Raw genomic sequence first — 26,218 nt, 5'->3', positions numbered from 1 at the left:
TGCCTTTTCTCTAAAGCAGATCTTTAGTGTAGTGTAGTGTGAAAGAATTGCACTGGCTGCCCATTTGCTACCAGGCCAAGTTCAAGGTTCTAGTTTTGGTGTACAAAGCCCTACACAGCTTGGGACCAGGATACCTGCAAGACCATCTTATCCCTTATATACCCAGTCAATCACTGCGCTGTACAGGTGAGGGCCTCCTGCAGATACCATCTTATCAGGAGGTCTGTTCCATCCAACATGGGAGAGAAGCAGACCTTTAGTGTTGTGGCATCCACCCTTTGGAATTCCCTCCCATCAAATATTAGACAGGCACCATCTCTGTTATCTTTTTGGCGCCTACGGAAGACCTTCCTCTTTCAACAAGCCTTTTAAGTAGAGACCTTATCCCAGTCTGTGTCTGTGCCGGCATTGCTTTTTAAGCTGTTTTTAAAGGTTTTTTAAACATTCTTTCTTTTAATGTGTTTTAAAGGCTTTTGTGTTTTTGTTTGCCGCCCTGAGCTCCTTCTGGGAGGAAGGGTGGGATATAAATTTAATAAATAAATAAAATAAACTCAGAAGCCCCGAATATTGTAGCCTTTCCTCATAGGAAGCCAGATTTCGGTCAAATTTCATCTATACCATAAAGGTAGATATAAGGCAACCCACATCGTCAGTCCCCTCTTTAGTTGCAGTATGGGTGGTGATAAAATAATGCTGACTTTAAAAAAAGGATAGAGTATATTGTCGCAGACTAGGGTAATTTTCATTTTCCCAACTTGGCCACAGAGCTCCCTTTAAATAGGCATGCAGAACACATCCTCACCATACATTTAAAGCATTCTTACAGCGCTATAACAGTCATGGCGTCCCCCAAAGAATCCTGGGAACTGTAGTTTGTTAAGGGCACTGGGAATTGTAGCTCGGTTAGCAGTCTCTTAACACCTTTTGCCCTTAATCCTTGGCTGTGTCGGTTCATAAGACTACAGCATATCAAAGATGTATCCCAAGGTAGGGAAGTGTACCTAACTGTCAGGAGGATTATCAGAAGCAATGTCAGCCATTGCTTCCTGGTGTTGCATAGTCAGGGAATTCTTCCTTTGTGTTCCAGAGATCCTTTATATTATATTAGGGATTCCTCCACGATGAGAAGAATTTCAGTAGGCATCCTTGAAAGAGACCTTCTCTACCCTTACTATTCTTCCTGTACATAGCCTCAGGGTGTTTTTTTTTTTGGAGGGGTACTTTTTAGTTCATCCAGGGCAGTGGTGATCCCAGGAGGCTTAGCTAGTAGTGACTGTGTGGGCACTTCCAGGCTGTTCCTACTTTCAGGAGCAATTTAGACATATATCAGCACATTCAGGTTGCGCAATTAAAGTTGATTTTGCGCTCTTGCCAAAAATGGACTTTTTGCAATAAGGAAAGTGACAGTGAAATGCACTAGAAAGTGAGTTTGATGAAATGACGTATAATCTTCCCATAAATATGTCAGAACAAATGCTCAATAAAGAACCAGCATTGCTTAACTTCCCTGCAGCCTTTGTGCAACCAAATCAGGATGAATGTTCAATAAACAAGTCATCTGGAAATTACTTGTATTGTCGGCCAGGGGTTGGCCACACTTGTGGGATTTCCTTTCCCCCCTTCTTCTTACTATTCACTATTCACTCTTAAAATAATTTCATTTTAAAAGGTGTATCACAACGGTTTACCGAGCAATAAAGCAACAACATGTAACAATAAAAGCCATATCAATAAAACATCGGTATCAGTAGCCAGATATGCCAAGAGCCAGTATTAACAGCCCAGAAAAGCTTGTGTGAAGAGGTATGCTTTAAATTGCTGGAAATACCAAGCAATTGCCACCCACCAGATCTCCAGGGGGAGATCATTCACAAGATAGCTGGCCGCTACAGAGAAAAATTTCAGAGAAAGCACATGCTGGGTGGGGCTGATGGGAGTTGTAGTCCAAAACATCTGGAGCGGTTGGCAAATTCCAAGGTAGACCATCAGTTCCAGTCCCAAGTTCTTCCAATGGTGGCGCACTCTGATGAGTTGGTGATGACACCTAAATGGAGGCCACACACCTATAATTCATCTCCTAAGCCAGCTTTCCCCAACCTGCTGCCCTCCAGATGTTGTTGGACTTCCAACTCCTATCACTCCTGACCAAAACAAATGAAGAGCACCAGGTTGGACTGCACTAAGCTCATAAGCATCCTTGACAAAATATTTATGTGGGTGATGAAAGGCCAGGTATGGGAGCTGTTGGTCAGAGGTCTGATCAACATGCTTGCTAATCATCCTTTCCACAGCAAAATCCTCAAGCTTTTAATGTTTGCTCTAGAACAGCCTTTCCCAACCGGTGTGCCTCCAGATGTTGTTGGACCACAACTCCCATCAGCCTCAGCCATTGGCAATGCTGGCTGAGGCTGATGGGAATTGTGGTCCAACAATGTCTGGAGGCTGCTCTAGAACGTCAGAAGAGCCCTTTTGGGTTGGACCACTGGCCCACCTAGTCCAGCATCCTCTTCTCACAATGGTCAAACAGGTACCTCTGGGAAGCCCTCCTGCAGGAGCTGAGCTCAACAGCTCTCTCCCTTTCTCCGGGTTCCAGCAACTGGCATTCAGTTGAGGCACGGCATAGCCATCATGGCTAGTAGCCACTAATAGCCTTATCCTCCATGAATTTGTTATACTGTGACTTCTGGTGGTTGTGCCCCCACCCTACCCCTTGGCCCAATTGTATCGCTCCTGGGCCTGTAGTAGTTTCTTTAAGCAGCCAGTGGGCCACAGAGTCCGTCTCCTGATTCAATGGATAGCATTGAAAGAAGTGTCCACACACACGGAGGACAGGAGGAAATCACACACACAGTTGCAGCTTTCCTGGTTGTTATCGTGAAAGAGGTATACCATGTTCTGAACTCAACAATAGCTTGGCTCTTTGGCAGGGAGAGAGGCCTTTGGTCAGGGCCGGCACCAGAGGGCGGCCAGGTTGGGCCCTGGTTGAGGGCCCAAGGGGCCCCTAAAGGGCCCCTCCTTAGAATGGGTGGGTAGTGCTCCCTTCCGCAATCCGTTGCAGCAGAGGCTCCTGACCTTGCCGCGGATCGCAGAGAGAGAGCTCCCAGGCAGCCCTCATACTACCGTGCAAGTCCACGACACCCACCTGCACACCTCAGCTACCTATCCCTTGGAGTAAATGCTGGCTGTGCTGCAGGCACATGCCTCCCAGTAACCAAGATGGTAGCTGAGGCTCCTTAAGGGGCTGATGCCCCTGCCGCCATCTTAGTTGATGGCAGGCATGCGTGCACAGCGTCACCAGCATTCACTTCAAGGGAAAGGTAGGTGGGGTGTGCGGGCGGGTGCCGGAGCCCAGGGCAGGCTGGTGCCCAAGGGCCCTAGCATGCCTGGCACCAGCCCTACCTTTGGTCTGATCCAGCCAAGGCTGTTGTTATGTGCTGCAATAGAGCACTGGTCCCAGACCAGGGAGGAATGCCTTCAAACCCCTACTCAAAAATTTCTTAGATATCTTTGGGCCACTCACTAGGGGGGCCTGCAGGTGTCCTTTTTATTGTGCGTCCATGATTATTTGTGCTCTTGATGGTGTTGGGGCAGTTATACATGACCTTGCTTTCAATAGTATTGGTGCTTGCAGACGTTTCGGGGCAGACATACTACTTCATAAGAACGCAAGAAGGGCTGGTGGATCAAACCAATGCCTCATCTAGTCCAGCACTAGGGATGGGTGAGAATTTCAATTCAGTTTTGCATTTTAAGCAGAATTTATCAAATTCTCAATTTCTGAAACAATATGAGAACCGAAACTCAGCAATCCTTCAAAATTCGCATTCATTAGAATTTTGGGATGCAGTTCGCCAACTAAACAACACTTACAAAAATGCATATATTATGAGAAAGCGTGCGTAAAAATGAATACATGAGTTCAAATAATGTGCAAAAAGGCACAATGTAATGAGGAGCGGCTTGCAAAAATGTGTACCCTTGTCAAAACTGCCTACAAAAATGTGTTTGAGAAATTCGCCCCAAAATGGTGGAGAATTTTCATGAGGATTTAAAAAAAAAATTCGCAGATCACTGTAGAAATGTAGAGAACTGAACTGGGAAAATGAGAAACAGAGAAGTGCAGCAGGCAGATGTTTCCATCTCTATCCAGCACTCTCTTCTCACAGTAGCCAACCAGATGCCCATAGGCAGGCCAGAAGCAGGCCCAGAGCGCAGGAGCGCTCTCCTCTCCTGTGGTTTCCAGCAACAGGTATACTGCCTCCTGGGTAGTAGCCATCAATAGCCTTCTCCTCCATGAATTTGTCTAACCCCCTTTTAAAGCCATCCAAGTTGGTGGCCATCACTGCCCCTTGTGGGAGCGAATTCCGCAGCTTAACTACTACTACTACTACTACTATTATTATTATTATTATTAAATTTATTTATACTTCGCCTTTTGGCCAAAGGCCTTCAAGGAAACTTACAAAGAAAAACAAACACAAGTATAAAAATACATCAATAAAAGCAGTACAATTTACAAAAATTAAACTAAATAATGTTATTAAAAAAAATGTCCAAGAAAATTTTTGAACATGTGAATTTAAAATGAATCACTCTCTGTCTTTGCCAGCACACAATATTGAAATTGAAACTTTATTTTTACTCCGCCCTTTTTCCAAACTGGAACTCAGGGTGGCTTACAAATAAAACTACATATAGTTAAAAACATAGAAAAACATACAGTTAAAATACAATTAAACTATGCACAACCTTAAAACCGTAAAAGGCACTTAAAAATCTAAAAACAATTTAAAATAATACAGATAATAATATAAAACAATAAAACAAGCCTTGTAAAGCCCAATCCTAAACACCTTCTATCCCAAAAGCCTGTGGGAATAAAAAAGTCTTTATTTGCCGATGGAAGGATGGCAAGGAGGGGGCCATTCGTGCCTCCCTAGGAAGGGAGTTTCAGAACCTAGGAGCAGCCACCGAGAAGGCCCTATCTCGCGTCCCCACCAATCGCACTTGCGAGGGTGTTGGGACTGAGAAAAGGGCCTCTCCTGAAGATCTCAGGGCCCGGGCAGGTGCGTATAGGGAGATACGGTCTGACAGATAGCCTGGACCTGGGCCGTATAGGGCTTTATAGGTCAGAACAATATTCCATGCTTAGAGTCTCTCTCAGACTCAGTTTGCTTTGTTCCAGTCCCAGCAGACTGTTGGGATTGGACCCCATTTTTGAGACTTCCGTTTCTAAGCCAAACTCAGTCATCGGATGCAAGCCGAAAGGAGGCAGCTTCCTGGGGATGGGGATGGTGCTACTCCTGGTGTTGACGCTCTGGGTGGTAATGGCCTTCTATGTGCTGCAGGGAGGGGGGGAGAAGTCCAGAAGCGAGCCCAGAGAAGGACCGGCACAACTATGCGCTGTGTAAGTTAACTACGCCCTTTCTTTCTAGTTGGTGAATGCCGTGTAACGTCCTGCTGAAATCCTGTCACTTCTTTTGTACCGCAAATGTTCCAGTTTGGTTTTTGGTCCCGCTTCTGCTGCGCTGTAGCACAAGAGGGCCCCTCCAGACAGCTGTAGTGCAGTAATGTTAGGAACATTCTGTGGCTGGAGCTTAATGGTGAAACGCTGACAATACGAGTCCCGCAGGGCTCTGGGCCGGTGGTGGTGATTAGTATTTTATAAGCAGCAATGCTGCCTCAAATACATGTAATCAGCACTGGAAATGGATCTGTGGGCCTGTTGTGGCTTGTGGGAAAGGAAAGATCGCAGCATTTGGGCTTCTTATTTGATAGAAGTGTATATAATTTTGCACGTGGGCTCTACTTTTGGGTTTCCCAGAGGTGTCTGGTTGGCCACTGTGAGAAGAGAGTGCTAGACTAGATGGGCCACTGGCCTGATCCAACACACACACACCTGGCTGAACACATGCAGATCCCCAGTATCTGCCAACTTCTGTTAAGAGCAGCACACAGAACAACTTTTCATGGGAAACAACTCTGGCATGTCCCAGCTTAGAGCCAGGCACATTTAATGTGTGTTTGACTGTGGCTTCCTACCTTCACAAAGGCTGCCTCTTTTCTGCCTGCCTGCCTGCAGGAACACAGTTCCCTTCCAAGCTATTAATATATCATTTCAGTATTTTCGCTTGCACAAGGTAGTGGGATGAGAGAAAGTATTTTTAAAACTCAATTTTAATAAAGGCAGCCTATATCTTTGGCTCTTCCTGTTGTGATCTACTGCAGAGCAGAGGGGAGAGAGAATAAAATTAACGTTGCAGACCCCCAGTTTATTATATATGTGTTGTCTCACAGTCTCCTCCATTCCAGCTACAGTTGGTTCTCTCTGACAGATATCTTGATGCTTCTGAGGTCTCATTTGCCAAATGAAGATGTGGCAACAGTTAGCTTCTTATGGGAAGGTGTGGCTCTCATCTAGGGATCTTGTAAAATCAAAGCTGACATCTTGGCAAAATGTTCAATTTAAGTTAATCCCCCAACAATCTCTACCCGAGTCAAGTCTTTTGAGGGCACCTCCTCCCAGTCCTGGTTTCCCATCACTAGTTGCTCTGAAAACACTTTAATAAAAAACGAATTAACTAAAGAGGACGGGTGAGCGTGAAGTCTGTTTCCCTACTGGGTATCTAACTGGATTCAGCTTGACTGAAAGGCAGAGTTGGTTATGGAAGCCCCATTTGAAAGAAAAAATATGCAGCAGAGAACTTTTCCACTAAGCTTTTTTGCAGTAAAGCAAAACTGTAAGTTTGGATTCCTTGATTTTGCCACTTACTCCTCCCACGTTCGGCAAATGCATGGAGAATGAGGCTACCAGTAGCTGCTAGACACAGTCGCTGCGTTCTGCCTCCACTGTGGAGGAAGTGTCCCTCTGAATATCACTTGCTGGGAACCGCAGGAGGGAAGAGTGCTCTTGCATTCAGGTCCTGTTTGCTGGCTTCCCACTCAGTCTGCCTCCCCTTTAATCAGTGGCACCTCTTCAGTCAATCAAATTGTTTTAAGAGTATTTTTTGGAGTTTGTGTATTGGTTTCATTGTACACCCCTTACACTAGCTAGAAGTGGTATATTTATTTATTATTTATCATTATTTTATTTATATCCCACCGTTCTTCCAAGCAGGAGCCCAGGGCTGCAAACAAAAGCACTAAAACCACTTTAAAACATCATAAAAACAGACTTTAAAATACATTAAAACAAAACAACTTTAAAAACATTTTTTAAAAGCTTTGAAGACTTCTTTTTTAAAAAAAGGTTAAAAAACATATTTTTTTTAAAAAAAGGCTTAAAAACATATTAAAAAGCAATTCCAACACAGAAGCAGACTGGGATAAGGTCTCTACTTAAAAGGCTTGTTGAAAGAGGAAGGTCTTCAATAGGCGCCAAAAAGATAACAGAGATGGTGCCTGTCTAATATTTAAGGGGAGGGAGTTCCACAGGGTAGGTGCCGTCATACTAAAGGTCCACTGCATATTGATGATAATAATGATTAATAGACTATGACTGCAATCCTGTCTGCACCAACCTGTGAGTAATCCCATTTGAAGTCCATGGAACCAAATTCTGAATAGACAGGTATAGTAGATTCGCACAGACAATGTTACCAGCCTACCTGTGTTACCTAGTGGAAGCAGAGCCAGTGATAAAGACCACAGACTCACGATTATAATTGAAACGAGTTGTTCGATTTATTGATACACAGTACTTAATTCAAAGAACAGCATTGTTTTTGTATAGAAAATAATGTAGTACAGTAAACTTTGGAGAAAGGCATAGCAAGACGCCTTTGGGAGGAAGGGTGGGATATAAATTTAATAAATAAATAAACATAAAAGGAGATGTAATATAGCACAGATTAAGAATCATCAAAATCTTAAGAAGAGCATCAAAACAATTTTTTATTCATTTTATTTAGAAAGGTTTATAAATCAAAGAGCTCTCTACGCTGCATAAATAATAATTGCATTGACAAAGCAGTGAACGTAATTTGAATGAGAATCCCTAGGATTGCTGTTTCCTACTCTAACTGAAGACTCCGCCTTTTCCTAACTTCCAGCCCACCTAGTTTTTTTAAAAAAAATCTAAGTTTCCTAGCATTTTGATGTTTCCATTAAAATTTTAAAAGCCCCACAGGAAGTTTCCTTGCCAACCCGATTTTAATATCCATTTATCTCCTGCAGAGAGTGATAAACAGATTGCCCGTGCTAGGAGTCTTACCCCACATACGTAGCTACTGTTCTTATATCGCGTCCAAAGGAGAGCTGTTGGAAACCACACAAGCCTTTCCAAAATTGGCAGCTGCAATGCTGTTACGAAGGGTGGGTTTTTTGGGGGGGTTGTTGCTGTTTCTTCTTCTTCTTCTTTGCCTAATTCTGTCAAACACTTTACACTAGTCCTGTTGCTTGTTCGCAAACAACAAACTGCTTGCCAGCACTTGGAGAACGTTTTGTGGAGCTTCACTTTCTTTTTTTTGTTAAGAATGGGGGGGGGAGAGAGAATGTGTCATGGAAGTCCTTTCTAAACACAGAAGGCTGTAGCAGCCTGGCATTGTCTAGGGGTAATCTTACACAGTCCCTTTTTATGCGGAAAAATGCTGTATCCTCACATTCATCTATGATTGCTCATTTTTAATAATTGCTTCCCTCTTGTGATGAAATTGAGATGCATCCACAGGAGATAACAGTATTAAGTTTGCAATAGAATTTCCCAAAAAAATTTGTGACTCATCGCTTCATATACAAGAACTTGAAAAACTCTGGAAGAATTGCAGGGAAATGTCAATTTGTGGTGGCATTTCTTCACCATTTTTTTTTTTTAAAACAAACAACCGGGGTGCCTAACCTACAGGCCAGGGTTTTTTATAGCTTCCAAAGAGCCCCTGAAGGTTGTTGTTTTTTTGGTAGAGAAGAGTTTTCGTGTGTGCAAATGAGGGTGATGTGTGTGCGTGCGTGAGTATGTGCAAGAGATTTGTGATAGGTATTTCCATGTGTGTGTGTGTGTGAGAGAGAGAGAGAGAGAGATGTATGTGTGAAATGTATTTGTGATGGGTGTGTGTATGAATGTGATCCATATGTGTGATCTGTAACCATGTGAGAGATAGTGTCTTAGATCTGTATGTATGTCTGTGATGGGTGTGTGAACAAGAGAAAGTGTGTGTGTGTGACCACACCCACTTTTGCTTGTGCCACACCCATTGCTGTGGCCCTTGGAGGGTCTGTCAACAAATGCGGCCTCCAGGCTGCAAAAGGCTACCCACTCCAGCCATACAATATAAAAATAACTCTTCACTGTCTGGTTGTCCTTCCTTACCATGCTGGGCTTCAACTACAGTGTAGCTTTCTCTCCTTTAGAGGGAGAGCGACTGAGAAGTGGGTCTCCTCCTTTCTCTTAATCCTATTGGAGAATGCTGTGGAGCTTCAGTCTGGAAGTCCTATGAGATGTGGTCTACATCATGTCCTCCTGTCCTGGCATTTCTAGAGGGTAACCATTTGGAGACCTGCAGGCACCGGTTTAACTGTCACAGCCCCCAACGAAGGAAACCATTGAACTGTAGTTCTGTTGAGGGGACTGGGAGTTTTCCAACATGCTGCCATCCAGATGTTTTGGACGCACCAGCTGGAGCTGATGGGAGTTGTCCAAAATATCTGGAGGGGAACAGGTTAGCAAAGGGAGCTTTGTCATGCAGTAATCTTACCACCTCCTCAAAAGTACGCTTCCCTTGTTTCTCTGGAGGAAGCCGTGACAGCAAAATCGTTTCCAACTTGGCTTGAATTTCACCTCTGGGTTCTATCAGATCAACCCAGATTTATCTCCTGCAACATTAGAATGCACATCAAGTTCCTTTTCAGTGAGAATTGTTATTGAAGGCTGCTCTACAGCTGGGAAGCCCACTGTAGATGAGGAGTGCTGGAGCATTTTTTGCAGAAGTTCTGGGATTTCTGGCACACAGTCCAAATTTTTGCCCAGAAAACTCAGAATTCTGCCCTCAAAGCAAACATTGTGTACATCTGATGAAAACTTCTCACAACAGCCCCTTCCACAGTAAGCCAATTAGTCCTGAAAGGTTATCTGTATTTTCTGCAACATACCTCCTTTCAGGAATGTATCAATCAACAACATGCAAGGGAAATCAGTTTTTTCTACATACGCTCATTTGATTTGTATACTCTTATTATTTATATATACTTTACAGAATTGCATTTTCTCTCTCCTAAGGGAATTGTGTGATGATTGGGGAGTAAAATATTGGTAGGTAATGGGTGATAGTCAAATGTGTATGGAAAGATGTCTGCAGATTACAAGAGGATGAATGGCAAGGCATAAACTCTCCACCCCAAAATCCTACAGCCTTTTGAAGATCTTTCGAACACCTGTACAACAGCAAGGACTAGAATTTGACCACAGGTACTCAGGAATCCAAATCTGGCACCAGGCAGCAGCTTCTCGTGATCTGGTTCTACACATAGTGATACACCATGGTTTAAATGTTGGGTGTGGCCCTATGGTTTGTTTACTACTGCCCTGTTCTCACCAGGCTCCTTAACGAGGAGAGAGACTCCCCAGCAGAAACACAAGGGAGGGCAGCACAAGGCAGTATCCAGGGTCAGTCCAAAGCCAGAGTCAAAACCAAGAGAGTCAGGCAAGAATCGGGGTCAGAGCAGTCTGGGGTCAAAATCCAAGCCGTCTGTAAGCAACACACACGTAAGGGGCAAGGAAAGAGATGGGTCTGGGCTCCACAGGCAATCTATAGATGGGTCAGGTACAGAGCTGGAGTATAGACGGTTGTTGCAGCAACCCTGGGGGTTTTATGCTGCAGCTGCTGAGCCCACACTTCAAACCTCAGCTGATTCCATTTCAACACCTGCAGCCAGACCCTTACTCCTGAGGAGTCCAGGCCTGTAGTTGGGCACTACTCCGAGTGAAGGCGATTCCTCTCCCTTGAGCTCGGGGGGCCATTCAACCTCGATTCCAGAGGCTGAACTTGCCCCGGGTGCAGACATCCCGTCCTGGACCTTGTCATAGGATCCTGACCCCTCACCCTCAGATGGAGCCTGAGTCAGGGCTGAGTCTGGAGCCTCCTGGTCTTCCCCCGATGAGGACTCCCCTAGCTGGGACCTGATAATGACCAACAAACCACAGTTTGAAGCCATGTATTTTTTTGTTAGCTTACGAAATTTGGTTGGTTTGCACTATGGCTTGGCATTACCTGGGAACCCTTCCTTGCCCATGGTTTGCTTGGCCACCCACCCCAGATGCTCACCGGGCTACAGAGGCAAGCGCAGCTGGGAAACAAACCATGGTTTCTTAGAGAACTTGTGGTTTGTTAAACTTGCTGCTGTGCCCCCATGCATGCATGAAACCCCTCTGGGTTTTTTAAAAAATGTTGGTGTTGGCTATTAAACCGAGAAAGCAGAGGTTAAATTTCCACAAGTGAGCTACGTGACTTAGCAGTGAAACTTGGCAGAGCTCGAGCCATCTTCAAGGACACGTTGCTAAGAAACCTAGGCTTGGGCAGCTGGCCTTATCTATATAGAGGGCCAGCAGACACTTGTGAGTGTGGGAGTCGAAGAGTTTGTACAGAGAGAGCTTGTGATATATTGTCAGTAAAGTGACTCTTAAAACTTATTGCTTGTCCGGCTCATTGCTTCAACTGGCATCTAGCCTGTCACTATACTGTTCTGCATCCTGGGCATCTGCTTGCGCCAGATCCAACATCCAACAAGTGGTAGCAGAGGATGGTTACCTGGTGCTGATGGTTACTTGGTGCTGAGGATTGCAGAAAAGCGGCAGAGAAAAGCCAGAACTGCAGACCAGCGAGTAAAACAGCAGAGAGACGGAGAAACCGAAAGCTGAGCTGAAAGCTGTGAGAGAGCCGTGGGGAAAAAAAACCCTACTGAAGGACAGAGGTGAGAAGCTCTAATTACAAAGGCGGTGAACTGTGAAAAGTGAAAGTATGTCTGTTACGTTATCGGCCGGGATTCCCTTGGAAAGGCTGACAGGGAAAAATTATGGCACTTGGAAACAGAGAATGCAGGCTTTTCTAGTGAAAGAAGACCTGTGGAAAGCTATCGCAGAAGACCCACCCGCCGGGGTGCCTATTCCAGCAGATTGGAGAAGGCTGGATGAGAGGGCAAAGGCATTAATTGTTCTTGCTATTGATGATTCTCAATTACTGCACGTGCGTGATGCAACAACGGCAAAGGAAACCTGGGAAACTTTAAGAAATATTCATGTGAAAAAGACTGCCAGTTCTAAAACATATCTTGCCAGAAGATTGTATCAGATGCGCTTATCTGGAGATACAACCATGTCAGAGCATTTGTTGGAAATAAACAGACTGTTTACTGAGTTGTCAGAACGTGAAATTGAACATTCTCAAACGCAAAAAGTGTATATCACATTAGCTTCACTAGATTCAAGTTATGATAGTCTGGTGAGCTCTTTGGAAGCAATGGACGATGCAAATCTCAATATGGATTATATAGAAGGCAAACTTTTACAAGAATTCCAAAGGAGGCAGGAAATGGCAAAGCAGGAAAAGACTGAGTCTATACACAACGTGGAAAAACAGAACAACAAAGCTGCACAAGAGAGACTGTATGGACAAAAGGCGTGTTATTTTTGTGGTTCCAGGCAACATCTTCAAAGGAATTGTGAAGCAAGAAGAAGAGAAAGAGGAAGAAAACCATGTGTACAGGTGATCTATGCTAGTAAGAATAAGCAAAGTATTAACAATGAGCAGGGAAATAACTGTAAAGATTTATGGGCAATTGACAGTGGGGCAACAAATAGTATAATCAAAGATAAATCTATGTTTCATACATTTTGTGACATAGAGGATCATGTAATAATGGCTGATGGATCTAAGAAACAGATCAAAAGTAGGGGTACAGTGAAATTAGCAGGTTTCAATACCATTATGACAGATGTGCTGTTTGTTCCTGATATCGAATGTAACATTATGGCTGTGTCGAAACTCAATGAAATGGGGTTCACAGTAATGTTCAAAAGGGGTTCAGTGCATGTAATGAGAGGAGAAAAAATATTCATGAAAGGAATAGTGAGGAACTCATTGTTCTTCTTACACGTGAAACAAACAAATCATGTACTCATGTGTGTTAATAAGAAACCCCATAATAATTGTGTTCATTTATGGCACAGAAAACTAGGCCATATAGGATATGAAAATGTGGTGAAAACAACAGAGAACAGTAATGATGTGACATTGAGAAACTGTGAAAAATATGTAGACTGCCACGTGTGTAAACAAACTAGGGCAGTTGTGGCTGCAAAGAACAAAGAAGCCATGCCCAGTACAAATGCACCTTATCAATTAATACACGTGGACTTAGTGGGGCCATTTCAACCTACTCAGGGGGGTGCAAGGTATTTCCTGACAATAGTTGATGATTTTTCAAAATTCTGCACTGTTTATTTACTAAAAGCTAAAAGTGAAGCTGCAGAGAAACTGAAAAGATTTATTACAAAAATTGAAGTGCAGTTTGGTGTCAAAATACAGAGAATAAGATCAGATCAAGGAGGAGAGTTCTTAGGACACTCTTTTACTGAATACTTGGATAAAAGAGGAATAAAACAGGAGTTAACAGCCCCTTATAGTCCTCATCAGAACGGGTTAGCTGAACGCTGGAACAGGTTGCTTCAGGACTCAATAAGATCAATGCTATGTGACTCCTCTTTAACACAAGGTTTCTGGGGAGAGTGTGTTCTGTATTCAGCTTACATTCAAAACAGAATATTCCATAAGGCCACTGGAATGTCTCCTTATCAGAAATTGTATGACAGAAAACCCAGATTAAACCATTTGATTAGGTTTGGAGCAGAATGCTGGGTACATGTTCCCAAAAATAAAAGGACAGGGAAGCTGCAAAGGAGAGCAGACAAAGGGTTCATGCTGGGATTTGAAAACACGTATTACAGAATATGGCTGCCAAAACAAAGGTCTGTAGTGTTAAGCAGAAGCGTGCAAGCAATAGAGCAGGATTGGGAAGAGAAAACATATGTGGAGTTGGGAAACACTGAAGGTAGTAATGAACAAGAACAGGCAGACACAGTACCAATAAAACAAGAAGAAACAGGCAGCAGTAGTGAATCAAGTTCTAGCTCTGAGAGAGAAACAGAGGAATTGCCTGACACAGACACAGACACTAAGGCAGAAATACAACCACGCAGATCAGAGAGAACAACAAAAGGTATTCCACCTGTTAGATTTAAAATAAATTCCATTAAACATATAGACTTCAGTAACTGGAAAAAGTGGGATGATGGAAATCATGAAGAGTAATGAAATGTAATGAAAATGATGCTGAGATTGCAATGGAGTAACTGTATTACAAATGAAAGTGATGTAAACTGAAATAAAAGGAAATGTATCAGAAGAATAAAACCAAATGATGTAAATGTAATGACATGTAAAATGTAACACATGTAAATGGAAGAGAAATGTAACTGGCTGAATGTGGAAATTTAAGGTGGGGAATTGTTGGCTATTAAACCGAGAAAGCAGAGGTTAAATTTCCACAAGTGAGCTACGTGACTTAGCAGCGAATGTTGGCAGAGCTCGAGCCATCTTCAAGGACACGTTGCTAAGCAACCTAGGCTCGGGCAGCTGGCCTTATCTATATAGAGGGCCAGCAGACACTTGTGAGTGTGGGGGTCGAGGAGTTTGTACAGAGAGAGCTTGTGATATATTGTCAGTAAAGTGACTCTTAAAACTTATTGCTTGTCCGGCTCATTGCTTCAACTGGCATCTAGCCTGTCACTATACTGTTCTGCATCCTGGGCATCTGCTTGCGCCAGATCCAACATCCAACAGTTGGTGTTTAAATTTGCCTTCCGGCCTTTCTTGACAGTCGGCATTTCCTCCCCAATTACTCACCTCAAAAGCGATATTGTCCTTTTGGTATTACTTGCTTTCCCTTTTTAGAGCTGCAAAATGATAATTTTCACAGAGTTGCTGTCCCACACACGCACACACACTTCTTAATGTTGCCCTGTATAATTTGGAGAGGCTGGAATTTGCTTACTGGATACTGCATGAATAGCCCATGAGCCAAAGCAAGGGTTCAAGAGCAGGGAAGGGAATAGGTGGGAAGTCATTTGCCAACGGGGGCTGCCAAAAGAAAGGGACAGGTGAACCTATTGCATGTGGGGGGGGGATTACTCAGAGGAGCTGTCACAGAGCCAGGAAGTGCCATGTGTGTCTGCGCACGCACACATACACACACCAGTTTTCTAGTCCGGAAGGCGTGGATGGAAACTGTCGTTTGTATACATTTAAAGCACAGATTGGTATCTTTATATGACTTCTGAGATCAGACTGATTAATGATGTCTCCATTTTGGGACTATACTGCTGGCATCCTAGCAAGAAAAGGGGACCTTTTTTCTAAAAAAAAATTACCAGACCAGGAAAATCCTATCAGCAGCCCTGAGTAACATAATCAGCCAAACCACAAACCACTTACTTTACAGCTGTCTTGTTGGAACACACAGCTTTCTCGTTTCCGTCTTAAGGTCAGTTCCTTACATCTGCAGCTGCAGTGTGGCTCAGTACTGGTTTCAGTGAGCTTTTTCATTTGCAAGGTTCTGCCCACGTCCCCTTTCTGTTCCCATTCCTCAAATGGTCCAGCGGCGTCACTAGCGGGAGTGCGGGGGGGTGCGGACCTCCGGCGCGCGCCGTTGCGCGTCCGTGCCCTCGCTCCAGGCTGGCTGTGGAAGGCCCGTCCTGGTTTCACCGCCAGCGAGTGGGCGCCTGCTTTCCGTCTCGCCCGTCCGCCTCCGAGGAGGAGCTGGCTGCGCCGACCCGGAGCGCTTCTCGGCTCCTTTGCTGGGCAACGGCACAGGGCGGGGGCGGCTCTGGGTGTCACCCCCCTCAGGGTGTCACCCGGGTGCGGTCCACACCCTCCGCACCCCGGTAGTGATGCCCCTGAAATGGTCTGCAGCCACTGAGTGCAGGGCAAGCAGAAGTGTGGTGCATGTGGTTTCTTAAAAGTTTTGGGGAGCAGGGAATCTGTTAAGAACCTGTACATTAAGTTGATGTAAGTGGCAATTAAGAACATAAGAACATAAGAAGAGCCTGCTGGATCAGGCCAGTGGCCCATCTAGTCCAGCATCCTGTTCTCACAGTGGCCAACCAGGTGCCTGGGGGAAGCCCGCAAGCAGGACCCGAGTGCAAGAACACTCTCCCCTCCTGGGGCTTCCAGCAACTGGTTTTCAGAAGCATGCTGCCTCTGACTAGGGTGGCACAGCACAGCCATCATGGCTAGTAGCCATTGATAGCCCTGTCCTCCATGAATTTGTCTAATCTTCTTTTAAAGCCGTCCAAGCTGGTGGCCATTACTGCATCTTGTGGGAGCAAATTCCATAGTTTAACTATGCGCTGAGTAAAGAAGTACTTCCTTTTGTCTGTCCTGAATCTTCCAACATTCAGCTTCTTTGAATGTCCACGAGTTCTAGTATTATGAGAGAGGGAGAAGAACTTTTCTCTATCCACTTTCTCAATGCCATGCATAATTTTATACACTTCTATCATGTCTCCTCTGACCCGCCTTTTCTCTAAACTAAAAAGCCCCAAATGCTGTAACCTTTCCTCGTAAGGGAGTCGCTCCATCCCCTTGATCATTCTGGTTGCCCTCCTCTGAACCTTTTCCAACTCTAGAATATCCTTTTTGAGATGAGGCGACCAGAACTGTACACAGTATTCCAAATGCGGCCGCACCATAGATTTATACAATGGCATTATGATATCGGCTGTTTTATTTTCAATACCTTTCCTAATTATCGCTAGCATGGAATTTGCCTTTTTCACAGCTGCCGCACACTGGGTCGACATTGGCAGCTCTTGAGCAAAAATAATACCCCCAGTTACAAACCCAGAGTCTTCCTTATGCCCTTACAGGAAGAGTAGGGGAGAGACAGCTACAGAAGAAAGAATGCTTCCACACACACACACCATTCGTATGTGAACCTAACAATTGCCTGTTTGGATGATATCAAGGGGCCGTATTTCCAACAGCCAGATTGGTTTGTTCATTGAAAAAAGGACCACAGTGGCAGTCAGCCATCTAACCCTGGGCCTCATTAAATGGCCCATCTTACAGTGTTATTGTACAGTTTGCAAGGAATGTTAGGGATCCCTCCAGACTGGTGGGTTGTTGGGGTTTTTTGCGAGTGTATTCCGCACCACGTCATTAGTGCAATAATAGTGTATTCGTGGTGGATTTATCCTGGACCGTCCACCCATTGTTCCACTTCATTAGTTCTTCTGCAATGCTTCTCCAGTGTTAATGCATTATTGCCGTCTGGAGGGGCACTCTTGTGCAGTGCAACAAAAGTGGGACAAAAAAACTAAGTGTAATGTTTGCGGTATGAAAAGTTAACAGGATCTCAGCAGGAAGTTACCAGGCATGCACTGATTGGAAAGCAAGCAGTGTGTGCACCCCAAAACTTTTAAAGGTGCAAACAGTATTGAAGGCAGAGTTGCATAAATTTACTATTTATTTATTTCTTAAATTTATATCCTGCCCTTCCTCCCAGAAGAAGCCCAGGGTGGCAAACAAAAACACTTTAAAAGGCTTAAAAACAAAAGACTTTAAAACATATTAAAACCAAACATCTTTTTAAAAAACACTTTAAAAACATCTTTAGAAGCAATTCCAAAACAGACGCAGACTGGGATAAGGTCTCTACTTAAAAGTCTTGTTGAAAGAGGAACATTTTCAGTAGGCGTTGAAAAGACAACAGAGATGGCGCCTGTCTAATATTTAAGGGGAGGGAATTCCAAAGGGTGGGTGCTGCCACACTAAAGGTCCACTTCCTATGTTGTGAGGAACAGACCTCCTGATAAGATGATATCTGCAGGAGGCCCTCACCTGCAGAGTGCAGTGATCGACTGGGTATATAAGGGGTAAGACGGTCTTTCGGGTATCCTGGTCCCAAGCTGTATAGGGCTTTATATAGCAAAACTAAAACCTTGAACTTGGCCCAGAAGCAAATGGGCAATATAACTGCCCCAATACCATCATGAGCACAAATCATCATCAATGCACAATAAAAAGAATGTCTGGAGGGGCCCTAAGTGACACTCTTTGAGCTCTTGGGGAAAAGGTTATATAAATGCAAGGTGCTATGTACTGTTGAGAGCCAGTGTGGTGTAGTGGTTAAGGTGTTGGACTACGACCTGGGAGACCAGAGCTTGAATCCCCACACAGCCATGAAGCTCACTGGGTGACCTTGGGCCAGTCCCTGCCTCTCAGCCTCATGAAAACCCTATTCACAGGGTCACCATAAGTTGGAATTGACTTGAAGGCAGTACATTTACATTTTTTATGTACAGTAGGGCCCCGCTTATACGGCGGGTTCCGTTCCGGACCCCCACCTTAAAGCGGAAATCGCCATAAAGCAGAACCCCATTGACTTTAATAGGGCGTGTTGTGCGAAAATGACACTAAATGCCACAAAAGCGGCTTTAAAAGAGGGAGGAAAGCTGCCGCATTAACGGAGCGCCGGGAAGCAGGGCCCTACTGTGCTATTGTAATTGTAATCTGTCCTGCAGGCTACACCGGCTGCAATTTCCTATTGCAGGAGACTTTCCCTTGCTTGCCTCTGGCTAGCCTACCTCCAGCTCAGCTCAGGAGATCCCTTCATGCACCTGATAGAATGGATTCTGGTCCACAAGAGCTTATGCTGAGGGGGAAATTGTTGGCCTTTACAGTGCCAGAGGACTGTTTGCTCATCTTTGTGAGTAGATCTGGTGCTGTGAAAGAGGCGCTTCGAAAGACCCACAGCAGCTCTTCTTTGCAAATGGGTCTGGCTTTGGGGAGGGGCAGGACCTCTCCACTGGAACCTTTCCCTGCCAGCAGATCTATTCACAAGTAACCTCCTCTTACTCTTTGTGTGTTGACTGTGCACGCACAAAGAAGAGGAATTAAGTGGGCAAGGAAGGCCAAATTCTGGAGAGTTTTGTCCCCTCTTTATCCCAGACGATAGAGGCTAGTGTGGACACAGATTTTAGGCTGCACTCCTTTATGCATTTACTTGGGAGTAAGTCTCTGACTGCGGCCATACTACCCTGAACATGCCTGATCTTGTCTCATCTTGAAAGCTAAGCAGGGTCAGGCCTGGTTAGTACTTGGATGGGAGACTGCCTGGGAATACCGGGTGCCGTAGGCGTAGAGGAAGGCAATAGTAAACCACCACTGAATACCTCTTACCATGAAAACCCTATGAATACATTCATAGGGTCGCCATAAGTCGTGATTGACTTGAAGGCATATAACAACAACAAAGCCTCTTTGAACTGTGCAAAGCTTACTTCAAAGTCAAGGGTGGGAAGCCTTCTTCATCCCAAGGGCAGCACTCCCTTGTGGGAATTCCCTTCCAGGGGTTGCATGCTAGTAGTGGGTGGAGTCAGGGGCAAAAGTGAGTGGAGCAACAGGTGCGATTCTTGCCATTGTACAGTGGGCTACATTCCAGCCTTGCAGAAGTCAGTATGCTACATTACACACGCACCTCCCCATCCAAGCAAGCAAGAGACATTATTGCAGTTCAGGAATGCATTCCAGGCAGTCAAAACCACTTGAGAAGGGTGTAGAGCAGGGCTAGTGAGAGGTGTGGCCAGGGTGGGGGTGTGGCCTAGGCAGAGTCCCCGGGGCCATATAGAGCAGCCTGGAGGGCCACATTTGGTCCCAGGAGCCAGAAGCTCCCTGTCCTAAGTAGGCATGCATAGGATTGTATTTTTAAGTCTCATTAATTTCAGTCACAGGGGAAGCATGTAAAGCGGTGGCTCTTTTACCCACTTGATTGCTCTATTTATTATCTCACTTTTATCTTATTTTAGCAATTGTAACAGCATTATGCCTCCGATGAAAGGAGTTACAGATTTCTCCCTCTCTTGCATCATGTGGAAAGCACAAAGATCACACAAACACATAAAAATCTAAGAGGAAGGGAGAGAAAAATCTCTCTTGCCCACTCAATAATTACACACTGTGTTGTGGAAAGATTTTGCTGGTGCCTCCATGTCAGTGGAGCAGTGGAATCCACCCCGTGTTTTAGTCTGAAAGGTCAAGGAGATGTCCAAGCACCTTGGACAGCTCCTTGGAAGTTTGGTCCAAAACCCAGGGCGGATTCCACTGCCCCACTGACATGGAGCTGCCATTGCCCATATGTACTACTAGGGGCCCTTTCCAGCTCTGTTTTTACCAATACATTTGTTCTTTTGGGTCAAGGCAGGCAGGGTTAATAACTGCCTGGGCTAGTGAACGGACTGAAAGCTCCCTATCCCTTCCCTAGAGATGACCTATTTATTTATTTATTTATTTATTAAATTTATTAGTCGCCCATCTGGCTGGCTGTCCAGCCACTCTGGGCGACGTACAAAATAAAAACATACAAATACATTAAAACATTAAAAATCTCAACAACAATAATAAAACCTAGCCCACCCCAAAAGCCTGCCTGAAGAGCCAGGTTTTCAAGACCCGGCGGAAGCTTATCATAGAGGGGGCATGGCGGAGATCATATGGAAGGGAATTCCACAAAGTGGGGGCCACAATTGAAAAAGCCCTCTCCCTAGTCCTCACCAGTCTAGCTGTTTTAACTGTTGGGATAGAGAAAAGGCCTTTTGAGGCTGATCTTGTTGGGCGGCATCGCTGCTGATGCTGGAGGCGCTTCCTCAGATAGACTGGGCCAAAACCGTATAGGGTTTTAAAAGTCAGAACCAACACCTTGAATTGGGCCTGGAAAACAACCGGTAACCAGTGCAACTCCTTTAGCACTGGAGTGATGTGATCTTGCCGGCGGCTGCCTTTAATCAGGTGAGCTGCCGCATTCTGTAGCAGTTGCAGCTTCTGGACCGTTTTCAAGGGTAACCCCACGTAGAGCGCATTACAGTAGTCTAGGCGAGAGGAGACCAGGGCATGTACCACCGATGGGAGCAGATGATTGGGAAGGTAGGGGCGCAGCTTCCGTATCAGATGGAATTGATACAGTGCCGCCCGGCTCACAGCTGAGACCTGAGCCTCCATGGACAGCTGGGAGTCAAGAATGACCCCCAGGCTGCAGACCTTGTCTTTCAGGGGCAGTTGTACCCCATTGAGCACCAGGTCAACATCCCCCAACTTTCCCTTGTCTCCCACAAACAGTACCTCAGTTTTGTCAGGGTTCATCTTCAGCTTATTCCTTCCCATCCAGCCACTCACTGACTCCAGGTGTTGAACAGCATCGGGGAGAGGATGGAGCCCTGTCGCACCCCACAAGTGAGAGGCCACAGATCCGAAACCTCATCCCCCAATGCCACTCTCTGGTACCTACCAGAGAGGAAGGAACGGAACCACTGCAATACAGTGCCTGCTATGCCTAACCTCTTCAGGCGGTCCAGAAGGATACCGTGGTCAACGGTATCAAAAGCCGCTGAGAGATCCAGGAGGACAAGGAAGGTGCATTCGCCCCTATCCAACGCCCTCCTCATATCATCCACCAAGGCGACCAAGGCCGTTTCAGTCCCATGTCCAGGCCTGAAGCCTGATTGAAATGGATCCAGATAATCCGCTTCCTCCAAATGCACCTGCAACTGCTTCGCCACCACCCGCTCAACCGCCTTGCCCAGGAATGGCAGATTTGAGACTGGGCGAAAGTTGTTCAGATCTTGGAGATCCAAGGAGGGCTTCTTTAGAATTGGTTTATTACTGCCTCCTTGAGGGCTGATGGCATTACTCCCTCTTCCAGGGATGTATTTACCACCATCTTGATCCCCTCACCCAGTTTATCCTTGCAGCTCATAATGAGCCACGACGGGCAAGGGTCGAGTAAGCAAGTGGTTGGCCTTAAGGTTGAAAGCACCTTGTCCACTTCATCAGAAGGAAGAAGCTGGAACTAATCTCACACCACCAGAGCACCACTGGCCGCCTCTGGCTCGCTCACTGTGTCCACAGCGCACGGAATAGCACTCTTAATACGATCGATTTTCTCGTAAAGTGCTTTGCAAACTCATCACAGGAGGCCTTAGCATGTTCCATCGGTTCCGGGGCAACTGGACCGACCAGGCTCCAGACTACGTGGAACAGCCTCCTGGGACAGCACTCTGCGGATGCAATAGAGGCAGCATAAAAATCCTTTTTTGCTGCCCTCATCGCCACATGGTAGGCTGCCGCAACCGCTCTGACCCATGTCCGATCGTCGTCAGAGCGAGATTTCCGCCACTGGCGCTCTAGCTGTCTCACCTCCTGCCTCAGAGTTCGCAACCGTGGAGTATACCACGGTGCCGTCTGAGCTCTATTCAGGGGGAGAGGGCGTTTCGGAGCCTAACGTTTACTCCGATAATTCAAGTGACGAGGGCCTTCGACAGGAGAAGCAAATAGTTCGAATCAAGTTGTGAACATGATTTGTTTTAAACTGTTTTTTAATGATGTATTTTATATTGTCATGACCCGCCCTGGGACCTACTGGTGAAAGGCAGGTGATAAATAACGATTATGATGTTGGTAGTGCAGGAGAAGAGGCATTGTCAAAAACATGCACTTTCTGCTTTGTTCAGCCCAGTCAGCAGGATCACCTCCTCCGCCCGGCCAGATCTTCACAAAATAGCCAAAAGAGATACAGGCACCTGCAGATTTTCATAGAGCCCAATATATACACATTGTAGAACTGCGTGGTAGATTTTTTTTTTTTCCCAGTAGAATTTCAGTTTGCAGGTGGAGGAATTTCTTGTTTGAATCCTTTCCATGGAAAGGTTTGTGTTTTTCAGGGGAGGTGGGCTGCACTTTGAAATCTAGCATATCAAAGAAAGGGGTTCTAGACTAGCCTTCCCCCTGAGTTGCTAGTTTTCTGCATGCAGGTGGGTGTCTTCTTGGCAGTGAACGAGCATGAAGAACAAAACACACACATAGAAAATACCCTCCCCTCCAGTCTGTAATACTACAGGAAATGCCACAACATGCATGTGTAACTAGGCTTTAAATTGTGTAATTTTTATGGGGGCAGAGGTGTGGGAGGGAAGGGATTTCCTTCATGCAAATGTATGTGTATTTATTATTACTATGGCAAAAAGTACTAGTGGCCAGGTCAACATTTTAAAAGCTTATTTTCCTTTACTGGGTTCTCCTGCCTGTTTACATGGTAAGACCTGATTATAGGGACAAAGGGAGCTGCCTTATGCAGAGTCAGACCATTGGTCCATCTAGCTCAGTATTCTCTACACTGACTGGTAGCAGCTCTCTAATGTGTCAGGCAGGGGACATTCCCAGTCCTACCTGGAAATCTGGGGGGGTTGAACCATGCTCCACTTATGAGCTGTAGGCCCTTCTCCATGAATGTGGAGGTCTCACCACCAGTGGCAGTGGTGAGAATTGTTTGTAGTTGGCAGGATTTTACCTTTAAATGGAGATCCTGCAAAGGTTTCATCCCGACATCCACGTTACAGTGCAAATACTGAACTTGGCGAAGAGGTCTGTCTCTCTCTTGTTGGGGCAACCAGTAATTTTGTTAATTAATTACTCGTTTTTTAAATTGTTTAAACCGTATTTCCAGATGCCAGGCAGGCAGGGCAGCTCACATCCTCAGTATTGATGAAACATCTGTAAAATGTTATATCTAATAATGTCTGAGCCCTTTTCCAAGCAGCGGCATCACTAGCGGGAGTGCGGGGGGGGTGCGGACCTACGGCGCGCGCCCTCCCAGGGGCATGGACAGGGGTGGTTGGTCACGCGCGCTCGCCGCACTCCACGCTGACAGTGGAAGGCCCGTCCAGGCTTCACTGCCAGTGAGCAGGCGCCTGCTTTCAGTGCGCACTGGACCGGGTGCCAGGGGGCAGCGGCGTCACTAGCGGGAGTGCAGGGGGGTGCGGCTCTGGGTGTCACCCCCCTCATGGTGTCACCCGGGTGCGATCCGCACCCTGGTAGTGACGCCCCTGTTTCCAAGTTACTCTCTTGCTTCTCCTCTTCTTCCTGAATCTTTTTGTCAACGCTGCCTGATGGCTGAGAGAGAGGGGAAAGTAACAGGGTGTATTTACAGAAACCTCCATCCCTTTTCACTTAGGAAAGACCCTACCCACCACCATCAAAAAAAAATCCCTGTCCCAAAAGGAACTTAATACGAGGGGTAATGTAAGGTTCTGTGAAACCAAATCCCCAGCCTCACCTCATACCCATTTGCATGCTTAGCAACCACCCTACCTCATGCTAAGGAAAAAGTGAGTCAGGCTACAAAGCTTAAGAGGCCTGGAAGCAAAAGGTCAAGAATGAATGTAGGCAGGCAGACTGCCTAAGAACACAGGGTTGTCTTCAGTGATGTCCTACTCAAAGAAGACCCACTGAAATTAATGAAACTAAGTTGATGGCTGTTAACTTCAATGGGTGAGTCAGACTAGCACTGAATGCCACCCACATAGAGCATGGTTTTGGAAAAAGAGGGGTGTGTTCAACAAGGTTGCAACCTTTGCTGACCTGGCATCCTCCAGATAGTTTTGTACTACACCTGTGCTGGCTGGGGCTGATGGGAATTGCAATCCAAAGCATCTGTAGGATTCCCATTTGGCAAAGGCTGGAGGGTTTGGTGAGCATCTTGTAAAAGGGGCTATAGTGATGGACTGGGGCAAGGATGCACATGAGGTCACAGGCAGAGGTGAAGATCCCAAGCAATCAGGCGATGGAGGAAGCCGGGGCTAAGTGGGAAAAGTGGGGCAGAGCCAAGTCACCCTCCTGCTTATAGGCAGCCCATTTTTTATGTTCCATGTCCGTCTTTTGTCTTTAGAGTTTCAGAGAAATCCAGTGCCTATTTTTTGTTTTTATCCAGAGTCAAATGCACATTCTATTAGGCCACATCTGCACCAGTCATTTGAAGCATTATGATACCACTTTAACAGTTATCCTAGGAACTGTCATCTGTTAAGGGTGCTGAGAGTTGTTAGGGGACCCCTATTTCCCGCACAGTGCTGCAATTCTCTGGGAAGTTCCTTGGGAAGAGGAGCCAGTTGTTAAACCACTCTGGGAAGTGTACCTCTGTGAGGGGAATAGGGGGGGGTGTCCTAACAAATCTCAGCACTCTTCACAGACGGCACTTCCCAGGATTCTCTGGGGGAAACCGTGACTGTTTAAAGTGGCGTACAAGTGCTTTAAATGTGTGGTGTGGACGTGGCACCGGACCTTTAAAGTACCAGTCAGTCCGCTTGCGTCTGTGGGTCCGGCAGAGCAACTTTGACTTTCTAAGCATTTGGAAGGGGTGGATGGGGTGGGGTGGGGAGGTGAAATACCTTGTTTTAATTTTTTGTTCCCACTTTTTGTTGTTGTTTTTTTCAGTTCTCTCAAGCCAGACACACCACAGCCCTTTGAAACGGTCTGTGTCCCTTACCCCGCCCATGACCGTGCCCAACCAGCCTTTAGGACACGGATGGATGTCTCATGAGGACTTGCGAGCTAGAGGACCCCAAGGCATCCCTTCCGACCATGCCCCCCTCTCTCCTCAAAGCAGTGTAGCCTCTTCGGGAAGTGGTGGGAGTGAACACTTAGAAGATCAGACTTCTGCTCGTAACACATTCCAGGAAGAAGGGAGTGGTATGAAAGGTGAGTGGCAAGAAAAACAGATTCCCCATCCTCTTCCTGCTTACATAAGAACAGTGGCAGGTGATGGCTCCGTGTCAGTGGGGCTGTGGAGTCCACTTCGGGTTGTAGTCCATACTTTCAACGAGCTGCACAAAGTGCTTCATCTCCTTGAAAGTTCGGTCTGAAACCCAGAGCAGATCCCACAGCCCTACAACCAGATGTCTCAAGCAGGACCCGAGTGCAAGAGCACTCTCCCCTCCTGCGGTTTCCGGTAATTTCCAGCAACTGGTATTCAGAAGCACGCTGCCTCTGACAATGTACGTAATACGCACCCGTTGTGGCTAGCAGCCATTGTTTTGCTTAACATTACACACACAGCCCTTGGAATTACTTTTAAATGCACTGTTCAAAACAGCACGCTGCTGTCTGTTTCTGTTTTTATATTTTAATATAAATCCTCTCTGTGAAAAGAAAAGAGAGGATTAGACAGATCCAGTGAGGATTAGACAGATTCAGGGGGACTGGATACAGAACTGGCCTTTACTCCATAGGATACTTTGACAAGTGGGCGGGACTGCCTGCCTGTCAGTCATCTGTCAGGTGATCCAAATTTAAACCTGCAGGTGCACAGGAGGAATTGGGTGCACTGCTCCAAGCACCCTCCAAAT

General features: G+C 45.8%; 2 protein-coding genes and 1 pseudogene across 6 annotated transcripts in view; 2 read left to right on the top strand and 1 right to left on the bottom strand.

Annotated features, from left to right (window-relative positions):
* GMFB (glia maturation factor beta) overlaps nt 1–26,218 on the bottom strand; it is a 510,168-nt gene that overhangs the window by 195,998 nt on the left and 287,952 nt on the right. The gene's annotated exons all lie outside the window — the stretch shown is intronic.
* The window catches only part of SAMD4A (sterile alpha motif domain containing 4A), a 188,955-nt gene that overhangs the window by 125,044 nt on the left and 37,693 nt on the right, over nt 1–26,218 (top strand). For 3 of the 5 annotated variants that reach the window (XM_061612516.1, XM_061612519.1, XM_061612517.1), the window contains one exon: nt 25,308–25,571. The exons of the other annotated variants lie outside the window; for them this stretch is intronic. In XM_061612516.1, the coding sequence (XP_061468500.1) occupies nt 25,308–25,571 (264 nt within the window). The remainder of the gene's footprint in view (nt 1–25,307; nt 25,572–26,218) is intronic. 5 annotated transcript variants of the gene reach the window in all.
* Nucleotides 19,067–19,185, top strand: LOC133378553 (5S ribosomal RNA; annotated as a pseudogene).

Source organism: Rhineura floridana, chromosome 2, assembly GCF_030035675.1.
Source record: "Rhineura floridana isolate rRhiFlo1 chromosome 2, rRhiFlo1.hap2, whole genome shotgun sequence".
NCBI lineage: Eukaryota > Metazoa > Chordata > Lepidosauria > Squamata > Rhineuridae > Rhineura > Rhineura floridana.
The sequence above is the reverse complement of the archived record's forward strand: the minus strand, read 5'-3'. Positions and strand labels throughout refer to the sequence as shown.